The sequence below is a fragment of the Chiloscyllium plagiosum genome, unplaced genomic scaffold (genome assembly GCF_037043375.1).
Source record: "Chiloscyllium plagiosum isolate Xiang-an unplaced genomic scaffold, Cpla_swu_hap1 HiC_scaffold_2, whole genome shotgun sequence".
Classification (NCBI taxonomy): Eukaryota; Metazoa; Chordata; class Chondrichthyes; order Orectolobiformes; family Hemiscylliidae; genus Chiloscyllium; species Chiloscyllium plagiosum.
In genome coordinates, this window is record NW_028270140.1 from 28,434,711 (window position 1) to 28,451,411 (window position 16,701).

Sequence of the window (16,701 nt, forward strand, 5' to 3'; positions counted from 1 at the left end):
TGATGTTCCAGGTACACCATTTAATCAAGTCATTAGCCATAGCCTTCTGAGTAACATTTAGATTCCAGAGAGGAGGAACTCAAATCACAAATCACTAAGCCTTACTGTCGCAAGATCCCTCAAACGTTGGAACTACATCAACTAAAACCACTACAGTTAACAAACCTACAAAGCAATCAAAAGGTTATATACTACAAAAAAAAAACCAACATGTGGTGCTGAATTGGGGAACTCACCCCCTACTGAAAGGGGGCAACTACACATCCCAAACCCAACTTCCTATCCCACTGCCAGTACTGCAGCCGGGCATTTAAATACCTGAACCGGGCATAAACTGCCCGTAAGTAGGCATCTAGCCATCACAACCATTTTCCCTCCTCCTAGCCAGAGCCACACTGTAAACACAAGCAGAAAAGAAAGAAAATACACCATGGAATAATACAGTGAATAAAGAATTTTTTAAAAAAAGGTAAGAACCCCACCCATCCTCTGATATAACTTGACTTAGAAATTGAAAGTAGACATTGACCGAACTTCCTCTTTTTCTAAAAAGAAAAAACAAAGACATACCCAAACAACACTACTATTTGTACATACTAAATTGCTCAGATTAAGTTAATTTGTCCACAAAGTCTCGTGCCTTCTCCGACATGTCAAAGAGAGATGTACAGATCCACCTAAGGTGTTCCGAAGCACCACGGGATACCTCAGAGAACTGGATCCTAAGCTTCCTCAGTCTTCTCTTGAGCTTTCACAGGATTTTCTTTTCTGGATCACTGCCGCTGAGAAGTCTTGGAAGAACATGATCTTAGAGCTCTCATAAACTAGGGCCATCAGGTCCTTCCCCTAGATTCTGGAAGCTTTCACAATTCTCTCCTTACCTCTATAATGATGAAATCGCACCAAGATAGAACAAGGACGTTGATCCAGACCTGACATCCGCATCATGACCCAGTTGAGCCCTCTCGATCTTCAAGCCTCTTATTCCAGCCTCCAAATTAAGGAATTTCGGCAACCAGTCCTCAATAAATTCCGCCGGCTGCTCACCTTCCTTACCCTCCGGCAGGCTGACAATCTGAATATTTTTTCTCCTGTCCCTGTTCTTGAGGTCATCAACTTGGTCAAGCAAATTATGGACCTGCGTCTCCTGGGCTTGGATCTTATCCTTGGAGGAACCAGTATCAGCTTCCACCATTGCAATTTTGTATTCTACCTCATCTGTCCTTTTCTCCAGGACTCCCAGCTGCTGTTCATGCTTCTGCGGCATGATAGAGATCCGAGCCAGCTTCTTCTCTATCTTCTTACCCAACATCTCACGAGCATCTTCACCAGGGCCTGGTAAGAAATCGAGTCAGGGATCCTGCAGGCTGGGCTGCGGACCCAGCCTCAGACACTCCTCCTCCCTTCTTCAGCATCCCTGAACGGCGAAAACCAAGGTAAGTTGATTTTTAATAGAGTCCTGGGGCTCAACGAACTTTCCCAGAATATCGTGGTGATCCAGGTAGGGAGGGTTAAAAGTTCGTCCCACTTGTGCTGCGAAGCGGGGCTCTGCAACGAGACCTTCTTAGTTCATCACCATCTTGGATCCCCCCCAAGAGTTGCCAATTTTTGTTTTCCAAGCCCAAGAAATATATTGGGTTTCTGGTTAAAAAAAAAGTACGCCTGGAACTCAAAGAACTGAGCAGACGCAAGAACATAATGTGAAGCTCAGAGCAACTTGCCCATACTAATGATGCATTTTATTTCGGTCAGAGTTCAAATTCACGTCTGCATGATGGTGCTTGATGTTGGCATGACAAGTCACGGTTGTAGACAAGCACACAAGCTGCACAATACAGGGGTCTTTCCAAATGACAATTGTTAATGATACAACAGATTGTGTTTCGTTGGAATATCTTCTCTACTATAGAAAGTAAATGGGTTTTGATGTATAGAAAAAGTCATACTTCAGTCTACGCCCAAGGATTTTATGGATCTATCTTTTGACCATTCTTCCTGTTCAGTTACAGGTAATCAGGCTTATTTAAACTTTTTTTGGAAAAGCAGTTGTAGAAAAACAAGAGAGATAAGCAGGAATTCTGTATTTAAATAATACATTTCCATCTCAAAATGAAGTCTCCAAAACTTTAGCTAACTTTTCAGAATTTTTACATGGGATATTGAAGATCATGAGTTCCACCTTTCTGCTCTAGTGAAACGGAGATTTTGTACTATGTATGTATTTTGGTGCTTTTGCTGCAAGTGTGTGTTCTGGGTTGAACATATGGTTTGTTTGGAGTTGACAATTGGCCTTTGAGGGATAGCAAACTACAATACCCCAGAATTCCAAGGAATAGATGGAAGTTAGGGAACTCTGCAGAGGGCTTATGTCCAGAACTTTCCAGATGCACTCAGTTTGTGCTGGGAGTTGTTCCAGAGAGAAGAATGGATTAACCTTCAATGGAATGAGAAATCTTTTGATAAAGTAAAATGTGCTAATCAACATTCCCAAGAAAAACAGTTTAAAGTAACGAAATAATCTTAACAATTTGTTATTCTATTAGTCCCAGACAAGACAGTTGGGATATAGTCAGAAGAAGAGAAAAAGGATGAGCACCTTGCCAAGACCTTCCCCACACCTCCACTTCTCACCTTTAAACAACCACCAAACCTTAAACAGATCATTGCTCATAGCAAACTGCCTGGCTTTCAGGACAACACCATACAACCTTGACACGGGGGACGCTGTAAGACATGTCAGTGTCAACACAGATACCACCATTATGCATGGTGACACCTCCCATCATGTACATGGCAGGTAATCATGCGACTCAGCCAATGCTGTCTATCTCATAACCCGCAGGCAACGATGCCCTGAAGCATGGTACATCGGCGAAACCAAACAGAGGCTACAGCAACATATGAATAGACAACACAACAATCAACAGACAAGAGTGTTCCCTCCAAGTCAAAGAACACTTCAACGGCCCAGGACATTTGACCTCAGATCTTCGGGTGACCGTCCTCTAAGGCAGACTTCGGAACAGGCAACAACAAAAAGTGGCTGAGCAGAGGCTGACAGCCAAGTTCGGTACCCTGAGGATGGCTTCAACTGGGACCTTAGGTTCATGTCACACTACAGGTGACCCCATTGCACTATACACACGTACAGACAGATGCACATGCACAGACGGACGGCCACTCCTACACACACACACACGCACACACTCCCACAGACCCATACACTCACGCAGACCCTCATATGCTCACACAAACACTGCCACACTCACACACACACTCTCAGACACTCATAACCCCGCCTCCCCACACACACCCACATGCACACATACACATTTAAGTTTGCGGGGTGAATTTGTACGTGCAGAATTACATTTTTCTTTGCTCAAAAACTGCATGAATCCATGTAAGATTCTGTAAATCAATTTCTTTAGATTAGAATCAGTCTGACCATTGTGGCACAGACAGTCTCACACAGGGCACCTCACACCTTCAAATCGTTATCTGGGCCGACATGACACCAATTGTTAAAGTTCACTTGAGAATGTAACTTATAAATGTTCTGCGATTTACGTAAGAACGAACTGAAACCAACATGTTCATTCTAAAAGAGGAAAGACTTAAACAATCCAGGTCTTTTTCAATATATAATTTCAGTTACATCACACTGTAAATCTTTGCTATAAATCTTGTGTCTTACGATCTTATACTCCACAACCACCTGAAGGAGCAGTGCTCTGAAAGCTAGTGCTTCCAAATATACCTGTTGGACTATAACCTGGTGTTGTGTGATTTTTTTATATATATATCACACACACACACATATATATATATATATATATATATATTAGACAGATGAGACTTCAGGCCAAAGTGATCATGTTTTAAAAGTGACCTATATAATGAAAGGGGAGCGGTCAGCTCTCTAGCTGAGCAGTTTAGTTCAATCAGAACTAGTTGGGAATTCAACAGTGAGCTGTAGGGAAACAAACTCTCTTTCTACCCTGCTAACTTCAACCTGTAAGCATCTGTTCCATTGTCTTTTTTTACTGGTCTTTAAGAGGGTTTGCTTATTGGGACTGTTGTGTGTATTCAGAGCAGCATAATTAAGTCTGGTTTGGATAGACAGTTCTGTAGGGCTTATTTATTCCGTTCTTTGTGTTTCATTGTGTAATTTTGTGAATAAATTTTTGTCTGTTTTTAACCTGGTAATCAACCTCACTAACTTACTCTGGGTAATTTTCACTGTATGCTTACTGAAACAAATTGCAAAGTTATGGTCTGGGCTGCCTGCTTAAGAATGTTGAGTGGTCTGGCCTAGTCCATAACAATACCAGGCTGTAGTGATTCCAAATAGGTTACTTCTGCATTCTTTAAATCAATCCTTGAATCTGTATATAAATCAGAGTAGAGTCATAGAGATGTACAGCATGGAAACAGACCCTTCATTCCAACCCGTCCATGCCAACCAGATATCCCAACCAGTTTTGCCTTGTTTATCTTCATTCGTGTTATCAAAAAGTATTTGTTTTGTTTTATTGTTAAAATGAAGACTGCAATCTTGTATGCTTTGTTTTACTAGAAGATCACATCAGGACCTTTTTTTAAAATGATGATCTATCTAACCAAGCATCCATCAGGAGTCTAACTTGTACAGTACTAACATCAACTTTACATTATTATGATCTTGTGGCTCCAATTGTTTTGGGAGAAATGTCAAGACATGAAATCAAACTAATGAAGGATGAGATAAAACAAAAGGATTGTGGATGCTGGAGATCTGAAACAAAAACTGAAATTGTTGGCGAAACTCAGCAGCTCTGGCAGCATCTGTGGGAAGAAAAGAGAGTTAATGTTTTGAGTCCAGTGAAACCATGCTGATGAAAGTCACTGGATTCAAAATGTCAACTCTTTCTTCCCACTGATGCTGCCAGACCTTTTGAGTTTCACCAGCAATTTCCGTTTTTGTTACTGAAGGTTGAGATCTGAACAATAGCAAAACCTATCCATGTACATTTACTCTAAGACAGTTTTCTTCCCACCAAGATCAAATGTTTTACTGAAGCTGTTTGATGTTAACACAGATTCATTCTCTCATCATAAATGTTAGAAGGAATCACATATTACAAAAAAAATGAGCACTCACGGTCTGGAATGTCATTCATGAAGGAGGTGCAGAATAAAGTCCAGTGAAATAATTATCTGCATGACACTCCTTAAAAATAATTCATATCTCAAGTTAATACATGCCATTAGCTTCAATACTGGCTAGTTTTGAACGCTAGGTACAATCATTATCAATCACTTGTGAAAGCAAGAGTTATCTGCAGATACTGGTCATAATTCACTATAATGGTGTACCCTGCAACAAATATTATAACCTTAAATTTGTGGTTGTAATGAGTCTCAGTACGTATTATCTTTATTTTGTAGAAGTGACAGCATCCTTGCATGTGCAATTAGAAGTGGAAACGAAGAAACAACCTGTGTGATTTCCCACACCTTTACATGGTGCGCTGATAAAGATCTTGAAACTTGAGACCTTAGAATTCTTTTGAATTGACATGAACTGCCATTTGTATGCTATAATCTAACTTGTTACAAGAAGATAAAATTACCCTCATTGAAGGAAGTGTAACTCAGTTCTTAAATGGTGCAATCTGTCAAATTATTATTAAGCCATCTCTGAGCCTGACAAATTAATTTTGCATTTGTAGAAAGAATAGCAAAGTTTGATTTGAACAAAACTATAGATTTCTAAAAATAATGTATTAAATATTTACTATGTCCCAGCTTCTATCTCAAACCTATGGTTGTGACCAATCTTTACTTGCTTTCTACAATATGATTGAAGCGTGGACAATTTTTTTTTTATTTCCTGGTTTACCATTCACAGAATTCATGTATGGGCCGCTTAGTCTATTTTATGAAGTTGCTGCTGTTAGATACCAGAGTTCTTAAATAGCTGAAGCTGGAAAGAAATTAACCATCAAGAAAAAATGAAAGCCTGGCCACCAAGATAATTAGATCCTGGAGAGTACACCTCTCTTGGGTCCTTCATTTTAGCTCTGACCATACAATATGGTCACAAATCTTTTACTCCCCAGTCTTCACATTTAGATGACAAGAATAATTGAAATACACTGCATCACAGACCAATGTCTGATACATATTTGTGGTACTGGAGCTCTAATCAATATAAAACAAAGCTGAAACAAAATTAAGAAAATGAAAAATATCAGTCAAGGGAAAATCAATAGCTATATTAAATTAAAACAAAGAACTGCAGATTCTGCAGATCTGAAACAAAAACAGAAATAACTAGAGAAATTCAGCAGGTGTGGCAGCATCTGTTTCAAGTCAGTGACGAGTTCAGAAGAAGGGTCACTGGACTCAAAACATTAACTCTGCTTTCTCTCCACAGATGCTGCAAAATAAGTGCCTGTCTGGCTATCAAAAACTAAATTTAGTTACCTTATTGGAGGCTTAAAATTTCAAGGAAATTCCTACAAATCAGTAATCTTAGGGAACCTTCTCATTGATTGGATTCTTTTACTGATTCTGTTTCCACTTATCCAGTGTATCCCAGTAACAAAATGGCTAGGCAATCAAATGGTGTTAACTCAGCAATCAGAGTTTGCCACACATTTTTAAATGGGACACAAGGATGTTTTACCATCTACTTTTTCACTAAATCACTGAAACACTGAAATAATCTGAAATCCCAATAAATTATGATGTGGGTTAACTAATCATAAAATCGCTACAGTGCAGAAGCAGGCCATTCGGTCATTAAATCTGCACTGAACCTCTGAAGAGCATCCCATCCAAAGCCAATTCCCCAACCTAATTCCCTGTAATCCTGCATTCCCAATGACTAATCCACCTAATTTATACATCCGTGGGCACGACGAGTAACTTAGTATGGCTAATCCACCTAATCTGCACATCTTCGGACTAAGCAAGGAAACCAGAGCACCTGGAGGAACACGTGCAGACATAGAGAACATGTAAATTCCACACAGGGAGTCCCCGAGGCAGTATCAAATCCAGGTCTCTAGCACTAAGAGTACTAACAACAGAGCTACTGCACCATCCCTAACGGTCTAAATCACTCAATTTCCTGTCATTTCTATAATGTAGCATGTACACAGGTACGAAAACACTGAATTAGAGAGCACATGCATAAATGAGGTCAAGTGAAATATCCACATCCCGCACCTCCGCCCTCAGACCCCACCCCTCCAACCGTAACAAGGACAGAACGCCCCTGGTGCTCACCTTCCACCATACCAACCTTCGCATAAACCAAATCATCCGCCTACATTTCCACCACCTCCAAAAAGACCCCACCACCAGGGATATATTTCCCTCCCCACTCCTTTCCACCTTCCGCAAAGACCGTTCCCTCAGTGACTACCCGGTCAGGTCCACGCCCCCCCCCTACAACCCACCTTCCCATCCTGGCACCTTCCCCTGCCACCGCAGGAACTGTAAAACCTGCGCCCACACCTCCTCCCTCACCTCTATCCAAGGCCCTATGGAGCCTTCCACATCCAAAGTTTTACTTGCACATCCACTAATATCATTTATTGTATCCGTTGCTCCCGCTGGGGTCTCCTCCACATTGGGGAGACTGGGCACCTCCTAGCAGAGCGATTTAGGGAACATCTCTGGGACACCCGCACCAATCAACCACCCGCCCCACGGTACTTGGGGGCAGATGTACAAAGTAAAATTTACTTCTATAGTGAATGAAGCCAGGCAGGAGACAGGGGTCATTTATTGTAGGTTCAGCTCTGTTCAGAGAGGTGTTGTGGCTTGGAAAAGAAACTTTGGCTTCAGATTTTTACAGTTTCCATGTTTATTTCTTGGCTACAGGCTTCTTCAATTATTTACTGTCTTTTGGTTTCTTCACCACATTCCCCTGGGTTTCTTTCTTTAGCTATTTTGAAGGAGTCAGAAGCACCCTGTCCTTTTGTCTGCACGAAAGAACCTTTCTCCACCTTTTGCCAGATATAGAACCTAATCTCAGTTTCTCCACTTTGACCCACTACCAGTTGAAGCTATCTTCAATGCAGCCAGAGACAACCCCTTGCAACCGCTACAACCTGCCACAACATTATTGCTGATTTATAGTCTTAGTAAATGTTATAAATACCAAAGAGTAACCAGTGCCTCTGTGCATGCACAGGCTATAGCCATCCTGCCATTAGCAATAATACACACTCAGTACCCAATTACCAAGACTATTTTTCAGCATATTCAGGCTCATTTGTCTTAAGCAGAAAGAAACATGAATTTCTTTCAGAAAGAAGCTAACAAATCATTTTAAACTCACAATCTTGTTTATTTGAAATTTTACAAGAAATCAATATCAGAGATCTTATGGTTTACAGCAGACTGGAGTTGTACATCTATCAAAGCACTGATTTTGCACAGAGATGAACATTCAAGAGACTTCACCTGTCTTGTATGACTTGGGAGATTAAGCCAGTTTTGTCTTATTCAATTTCTACTCCAAAGGGCATATTGATGAGCTTTGTTAGATACTGTAAAAACTGTAGCAGTGCAGAGAAGCAGTGCTTGGAAGTAATCATCAACTCTTTTATTGTAAATATCAACAGCAAAATGATGTCTTCTTCCCCTTTAGCGGACACACTAGTGAAGAAGGGAAGGCAAGCATTTTTGTATAGCATATAGAAATTCAAACGGAGAATTCAAGGGTCTAGAGAGTGAGGTAGAAGAATACTTTAGTGGAACCGAATATTACCAACATTGCTTAGTTTGCTATAGGTCAAGAGCACCACAGTTTCTCCCTCAGGAACAAACAACAAATCCCTATAAATCTTAAGGGATTATGAATTTCAAATAGTTGAAAAAACAAGAGGAAAATCCTTTGCTCACAAGGATGTTGCACTTGTATGCACCCTATTGTTACACAACAGTGGTTAGCACTGCTGCCTCACAGCGCCAGAGACCCGGTTCAATTCCCGTCTCAGGCGACTGACTGTGTGGAGTATGCACATTCTCCCGTGTCTGCATGGGTTTCCTCCCACAGTCCAAAAATGTGCAGGTCAGGTGAATTGGCCGTGCTAAATTGCCCGTAATGTTAGGTGAAGGGGTAAATGTAGGGGAATGGGTCTGGGTGGGTTGCGCTTCGGCGGGTCAGCATGGACTTGTTGAGCCGAAGGGCCTGTTTCCACACTAAGTAATCTAATCCAATTCTACACCAGCTCAAACATTGGAAACATTTCTCGAAAACATGAAGTCATTACTGTAGAATGTTCAGGATTACATCAAGTTACAAATAAAAACACATACACAACTTTGGAAAGAAGTATTGTTATTACTTGGTACCTGCAAGATAGCATCAATTCGATTCCTCTCAGCAATAAGGAATTCATTTTCTATATTACAGGTCTGAATAATTTTATCCCTATCCTCTTGTTCAGTTTGGAATCTCTGTTGATCATCTTTCCTTGCATGTTCAGAAATTGCTAGAGTTTTTTCCAATTCCTTCACTTTCTGTTGAAGTTCTGAATTTTGCACTGTTAATTACAAAAATAGAAATTCATTTAGATACTGCCTTTATAAAGTATTTACAATTTTAATATGCATGATGGCAAAATTATAAAAACAAAATCATGTTATTTACCAGATTGCATGTGTCTATCTCATTATTTACTCAGTGATCAACTGATTTTGATGATAACCCTTTGCTGAGGAATTTCATTAAACATTAACAAGCATCCCTTTGAAACTACTACATAATACTGGCATAAGTAATCTGACTCACTGGAATGATCAAAAGGCTGTAATTTCATTCTTCAAATCATATGCAAATGCAATGAGTTTTTATACCTTTTTTCTTCAGAGTCTCTCAAGAGTGAAAATACACTCATATACCATTTTGCTTATATATGTGAAAGATATTACCATGAAATTAATGGTCAAGTGTTGGTTGTAAAGCAATCAAATTTCATGATTAACCTGAGAACCTAAGACCTTCGAAGATTTATTTGTAATTACTGAACGGTTTCTGGTGTTCATAATGGCAACTCAAGTAATTCACCCATCACAGTAATGCAGCAAATTCAATGAAGCAGCATGTCAAACCCAGCCTGCATCAAGTAAACTATTATATTCCCTGTTTTTACAGTAAAAGATAAAGGTTCCAATTAAAATACATCTCATATGCACACAAAGGAAACAATTTAAAGCAGGAATCGGGAGTCTTGCTCACCAGCTGGACAGCTGATGGCGACTTCACAACAGTTCTAAAGAGGGCTAAGCATTTCTAAGGCTTTGTGTTCCTTGGTCCTAGGGAATTCCCACATTTAGTAGCTGTTCACTGAGACTAACACCAGTAAGATCTGTGGCAGTTGCCAGCAATGTGCTCGGGAGTAAGCCCAGGATTGTAGAAAGCTATTTACAAGTTCGCTGATGACACCACCATAGTTGGTCAAATCTCAGATGGCGACGAAACAGATGACAGGCAGGAGATGAAAGACCTTGAAAAGTGGTGTACTGAGAACAACCTAGCTCTCAATGCCAGCAAAACCAAGGAACTCATTACTGACTTTCGGCGGGATGTTACTTATGTCCCCCTACACATTAACAGCATAGAGGTGGAATGAGTGGAGAGTGTCAAGCTCCTGGGAGTGGTCATCCACAACAAGCTTTCTTGGATTCTGCATGTGGATGCGCTGGTTACAAAGGCCCAACAACATCTCTTCTTCCTCAGGCAGCTGAGGATATTTGGCATGATGGCGTGTACCTTTGCCAACTTTAATAGGTGCGCCATTGAGAGCATTCTGTCTGGATGTATCACTACCTGGTATGGCAACTGTACCATTCAAGATCGGAGACGGTTACAGAGAGTGGTGAACTCAGCCCAGACAATCACAAAGGCCAACCTCCCATCTACAGAATTCATTTACCAGGGCTGCTGTCAAGGAAAGGCCGCCAGAATTCTTAAAGATCCAGCCCACCCTACCAAAGTATTTCTACAGCCGCTACCATCGAGGAAAAGGTACAGAAGCCTGAACACACGGACCAGCTGGTTTTGTAACAGTTTCTACCCTACTGTTATTAGAATACTGAATGGACTCTCAAACCCTTAACATTCACCTTTATCTGCGTTCTTGTTTTTGCCATTGTTTACTATTATTTACTATCTATGCCTGTACTGCTCACAAGACAAAGCTTTACACTGTGCCTCGGTACAGGTGATAAATTCAATTCAATTCAATTCAGACCTGGGTCTCAGATTAATTATGTTGGCTATGAGACAGAGGTTTGACTCTCAGTGGCTCCCTCCTTCCCAATGCTGGGTCTCTCAAATCAGACACCAAGTGCATTTCAGTGCAGGAACTCTTGCAAATAAGACAGCATATGCTTTTTGTGGATACAGCCCCCTATGCTGCAGGATGAAACCCGCAGGTTGGCATGAATTGTCCAGATTTAGATCGTGGTACTGGCAAGAAAGTGCATGAGCCTCAACTTATCAAGTGCCACCTCACCTCAACTTCATCCCACCTTGGTCCCCACCTCACGAAGAGCTTTAATTTTCACCAAAAATGTTACTACAGTAGTTGGAGGTTATCAATGTCAAACAGTTGGAGAGATGTTCAACACAAATCGAACATTTATTGAGGAATAAGGATTTTCTAGAAAAGGAACGACAGCACCTAACGTCACAGCTAAGCTAATAAATTATTTTTTTTCCAGAATTACCAGATCTCCTACAGCACTGAGTCAGTGAGTGTGCTCACAATGGAAGGAGAACATACTACAATAAAGGCCACACATGCCAGTGGAAGAATTTGAAAAAAGTTAGTTAGGAATCTCAGAGTCAGATGTACAACACAGACAGACCCTTTGGTCCAACTCATTCATGCCAATCAGATATCTTAAATTAATCCAGTCCCATTTTTCAGCAATTGGCCCATATCCCTCTAAACCTGTCCTACTCATGTACCCATCCAGATGCCTTTTGAATGTTGTATTTATACCAGCCTCCACCACTTCCTCGTTCCATACACACACCACCCTCTGCATGAAAAAGTTTCCCCTTAGGTCCCTTTTATATGTTACCCCTCTCACCCTAATCCTATACCCTCTAGTTCTGGACATCCCCACCACAGGGAAAATATCTTGTTTATTTACTCTATCCACACCCTTCAGATTTTATAAACTTCTGTAAAGGTCACCCCTCAGCCTCCAACTCTCCAAGAAAATCAGCTCAGCCTATTCAGCCTGTCCCTATGGCTCAAATTCTCTGAACCTGGCCACATCCTTGTAAATCTTTTCTGAACCCTTTCAAGTTTCTTAACATCCTTTCAATAGGAGGGAGACCAGAATTGGACACAATACTCCAAAAGTGGCCTAACCAATGTCCTATACAGTCGCAACATGACTCCCCAACTCCCATACTCAATGCTCTGACGAATAAAGGAAAGCATACTAAACACGTTCTTCACTATCCTTATCTACCTGAAACTCCACTTTAAAAGAACAACGAACCTGCACTCCAAGGTCTCTTTGTTCAGCAACACTCACCTGGACCTTACCACTGTGTGTATAAGTCCTGCCCTGATTTGCCTTTCCAAAATACAGCACCTCACATGTATATAAATTAACTCCATCTGTCACTCCTTGGCCCATCTGAAGATCATAGAATCATACAACACAAATAGACCCTTCGGTCCAACTCATCCATGCCAACCAAGTTTCCTAAACTGAACTGGTCCCATTTACTTGTGTCTGGCCAATATCTCTCTAAACCTTTTGTAATGCCTTTTAAATGAGATATCGAAAGTCCAGAGAGAGAGTGTGTCAGGGTGAAGGGCAAGGCTGGTAAGTGTAGGGACTGCTGGATAACCAGAGAAACTGAGGTTTTTGTCAAGAATAAGAAAGAAGCAATGTCAGGTATAGACAGCAGAGATCAAGTGAATCCCTCAAAGAATATAAAGGCAGTATGAATATACTTCAGAGGGAAATCAGGAGGGAAAAAAGGAGACTTCAGATAGCTTTGGTAAATAGGGTTAAGAAAAACCTAAAATGGATTCTACAAATATATTAAAGGACAAAAGGGGAACTAGGGAGAGAATAGTACCCCTTAAAGATCAGCAAGGCTGACTATATGTAGAACCCCAGGAGATGGAAGACATACTAAATGAGGAGTTTGTATCAAATGTTATTACACTGGAAAGGGTGCAGAAAAGATTTATAAGGATGTTACCAAGACTGAAGGGTTTGAGCTGTGAAAGGTTGGATAGGCTGGAACTTTTTTCCCTGGAGCCTAGGAGGCTGAAGCGTGACCTTGAGGTTTATAAAATCATAAGAGGTGAATAGCCATGATATGGATCAGGTCAGACACCTTCAAAACATTTCAAGAAAGTAGCCCAGACCCTAACTTTGAGAGTTGTTTTAAGTAGGTGTAACCAAAATATTCCAGGAGGGATGCAGCTGGTCAAACCATGTAGTTTTGACCAAAACTGAATTTATTTATAAGATTACTGAATGAAACACAAACAAAAGAAAACAGAATACTGAATAACCCATCCTATCTGAAAACCCAACAGATCATCTCATATTAATGATGCTGTTCCAAATACTTGCAACAAACCCCATAACCATCCCTTGGCACAAAAGGTAAAATCAATCACAGGTCTTACAGGAGAGAAGACAGAGAGAGGAGGATCAGCCTGGACTGGCTTCTTTCGGTCTAGCAGCTTTTAAAACTGACTGACTGCTTTCAGTGAATAGCCAGACTGCCAAAAACCAAATCAAATCGGAGAAAAGCTGAGCTGGGAGAACTGGTCAATCCCCTTTCATTGTACAAGTGGTTTTTTTTAAACGTAAAATCCTTTTGCCCGGGGCAGTATCTGTTAGCTATAATCAAGCTGGTCCTAAAACCCATCCAAGCCCAGACATTTTGGAACCTGTGTGTTTACAACCTCCTGAAAAAAAAAATGGACAACATAACCTTGTTCAAGAAGCAGCATTCTGACAAACATCCTACCTATAGCAGAATAGTTGATTATTTTGCCAACACACTTCATGTATCAATTATATGATTAAATAAGGTCATGAAACATGGAGATGGGGAATGTCTTTGTGATCTATCTGCTTATTCTCACAACTTTGCACAGAGAGATTCAGGAAATATATAAACATTTGCATCTTGCTGTGACCAAACAAGAATATTTAAATAAAATACATTCTAAACATAGGACTTTTAAAAACAGGATTGTTTAAAGATTGAACGATGTAACAATGCTTCCAGAGTTGCAATTGTTTCTATAAAGAACTTTAAATTGTTATATAAATGCAGTTGAACAGTACTTTTCACAGTTTGAACATGTTACAAAATACAAAGTTTGGCAGATTAAAATTTGACTGGCAACCTGTGTAGTATTCTAAAAAAGTTTGAAATATTGCAACCTAATTGAGAAAGACTCCCTACAAGACCCAGAAACCAAGTTTTCAATATTTACAGCTGAAATCAAATAATTCTGTTTTCACCTATTGTCCAAACAGTGGTTGGAGAGTGGGGAAACAAGCTTCAGAACTCCCCAACAACAGAATCAGACATTCAATCAAAAGTTTACAGAAGCTGTACACCAACACACGAAACAGGATTTCCAAGTACAAACTATAACTTGCCATTTTGAAGAAGTCGTGCTGAATCATAGAATTCCTACAGTGTGGAAGCAGGTCACGAAACCCATCAAACCCAGACCCACCTCCCTACCCCCAACACCTGAATTTCCCATGGCTAACCACCTAACCTACACATCCCTGAACAGTATAGCCAGTCCACCCAATCTGCACATTCTTAGATTGTAGGAGGAAACTAGAGCACCTGGAGGAAACCCACAGACAGGGAAAGAATGTGCAAACTCCACACATACAGTCGCCCAAGGTCATCCCAGGCATTGTGAGGTAAGCAATGCTAACCACTGAGCCACCATGCCACTTCAAATCTCCAAAAGCATTTCTCAAGAATAAGATGGATGAAATATTTACACAACACAGTATTATTTTGTGAAATATTAGTCTGCTTTCAGATTGGGGTCACAAAATTCAATTGTTGTGTAGTAACACTCTCTCAGGGTGACATTATCAGTCCAGTGAAGAAGCCTTGTAGATTGAAAGCTTTTTTTGCAAATTACAAATTCCAGATCTGAAGCATCAATTTTTATGTAATATTTGTTATTGGGATGTGGGCAAATATTGCATTTATTGCCATGCACACTTATTAGACAATTGACTCTCAAATGAACCCAGTATTAGACAATTAACTTTCTTTCTACTGTTTTTTTCCCCCCCGGAACAAAAAGGTCAACCCAAATGCACTAAATAAACAAAAAGTGCAAGATCCTCTTTGACTGGGAACAAATCACATTCCAGGAAGTATAGTGTTTTAGGAGGGCTGGTGTCATGCGCAGTAGAACATATTTTACTGCTGAGGTGAAGTTGAAGTTGTATTCCTTCAATGGTTTCAAAAATAAGGGGCCTCCTATTTAAAATTGAGATAAGGAGAAATTTCGTCTCTCAGAGGTGGTCAGTCTTTGCAATTCTCTTCCACAGAAAGCAGCAGAGGATGGGTCATTGAAAATATTTCAAGCTGAAGTAGACAGATCTTTTGATTGTGCCAAGCAGGCTAAGATAAAAGGAAGGGAGGAGGGACTTGGGGGAGGGGTGTTGGGAATACGATAGGTGGAAGGAGGTTAAGGTGAGGGTGATAGGCCGGAGAGGGGGTGGGGGCGGAGAGGTCGGGAAGAAGATTGCAGGTCAAGAAGGTGGTGCTGAGTCTGAGGGTTGGGACTGAGAAAAGGTGGGAGGAAGGGAAATGAGAAAGCTGGAGAAATCTGCATTCATCCCTTGTGGTTGGAGGGTTCCTCAGCGGAAGATGAGGCGCTCTTCCTCCAAGCGTCATGTTGCCATGGTCTGGCGATGGAGGCGGCCAAGGACCTACATGTCCTTGGCGGAGTGGGAGGGGGAGTTAAAGTGTTCAGCCACAGGGCGGTTGGGTTGGTTGGTGCGGATGTCCGAGAGGTGTTCTCTGAAACGTTCCGCAAGTAGGCGGCCTGTCTCCCCAATGTATAGGAGGCCACATCGGGTGCAGCGGATGCAGTAAATGATGTGCGTGGAGGTGCAGGTGAATTTCTGACAGATATGAAAGGATCCCTTGGGGCCTTGGAGGGAAGTGAGGGGGGAAGCGGGGGGTGGGGGGGAGGTGTGGGAGCAAGTTTTGCATTTCTTGCGGTTGCAGGGGAAGGTGCCGGGAGTGGAGGTTGGGTTGGTGGGGAGGTGTGGATCTGACGAGGGAGTCGCGGAGGGAGTGGTCTTTCTGGAACGCTGATAGGGGAGGGAAATATACCCTTGGTGGTGGGGTCTGTTTGGAGGTGGCAGAAATTATGAAGGATGATACGATGTTGGTGGGGTGGTAGGCGAGGACCAGTGGGGTTCTGTCCTGGTGGCGATTGGAGGGGCCGGGTTCAAGGGCAGAGGAGCAGGAAGTGGAGGAGATGCGGTGGAGAGCATCGTCAACTATGTCTGAGGGGAAATTGTGGTCTTTGAAGAAGGCCATCTGGGTTGTTCGGTATTGGAATTGGTCCTCCTGGGAGCAGATGCGGCGAAGGCAAAGGAATTGGGAATATGGATGGCGTTTTTTTACTATAAACCGACTGA

At 41.4% G+C, this 16,701-nt stretch overlaps 1 protein-coding gene across 8 annotated transcripts in view; it reads right to left on the reverse strand.

Annotated features, from left to right (window-relative positions):
* ccdc171 (coiled-coil domain containing 171) overlaps positions 1-16,701 on the reverse strand; it is a 265,898-nt gene that overhangs the window by 234,158 nt on the left and 15,039 nt on the right. For all 8 annotated transcript variants that reach the window (XM_087995453.1, XM_043717546.2, XM_043717537.2 and 5 more), the window contains exon 5: positions 9,358-9,548. In XM_087995453.1, the coding sequence (XP_087851579.1) occupies positions 9,358-9,548 (191 nt within the window). The remainder of the gene's footprint in view (positions 1-9,357; positions 9,549-16,701) is intronic.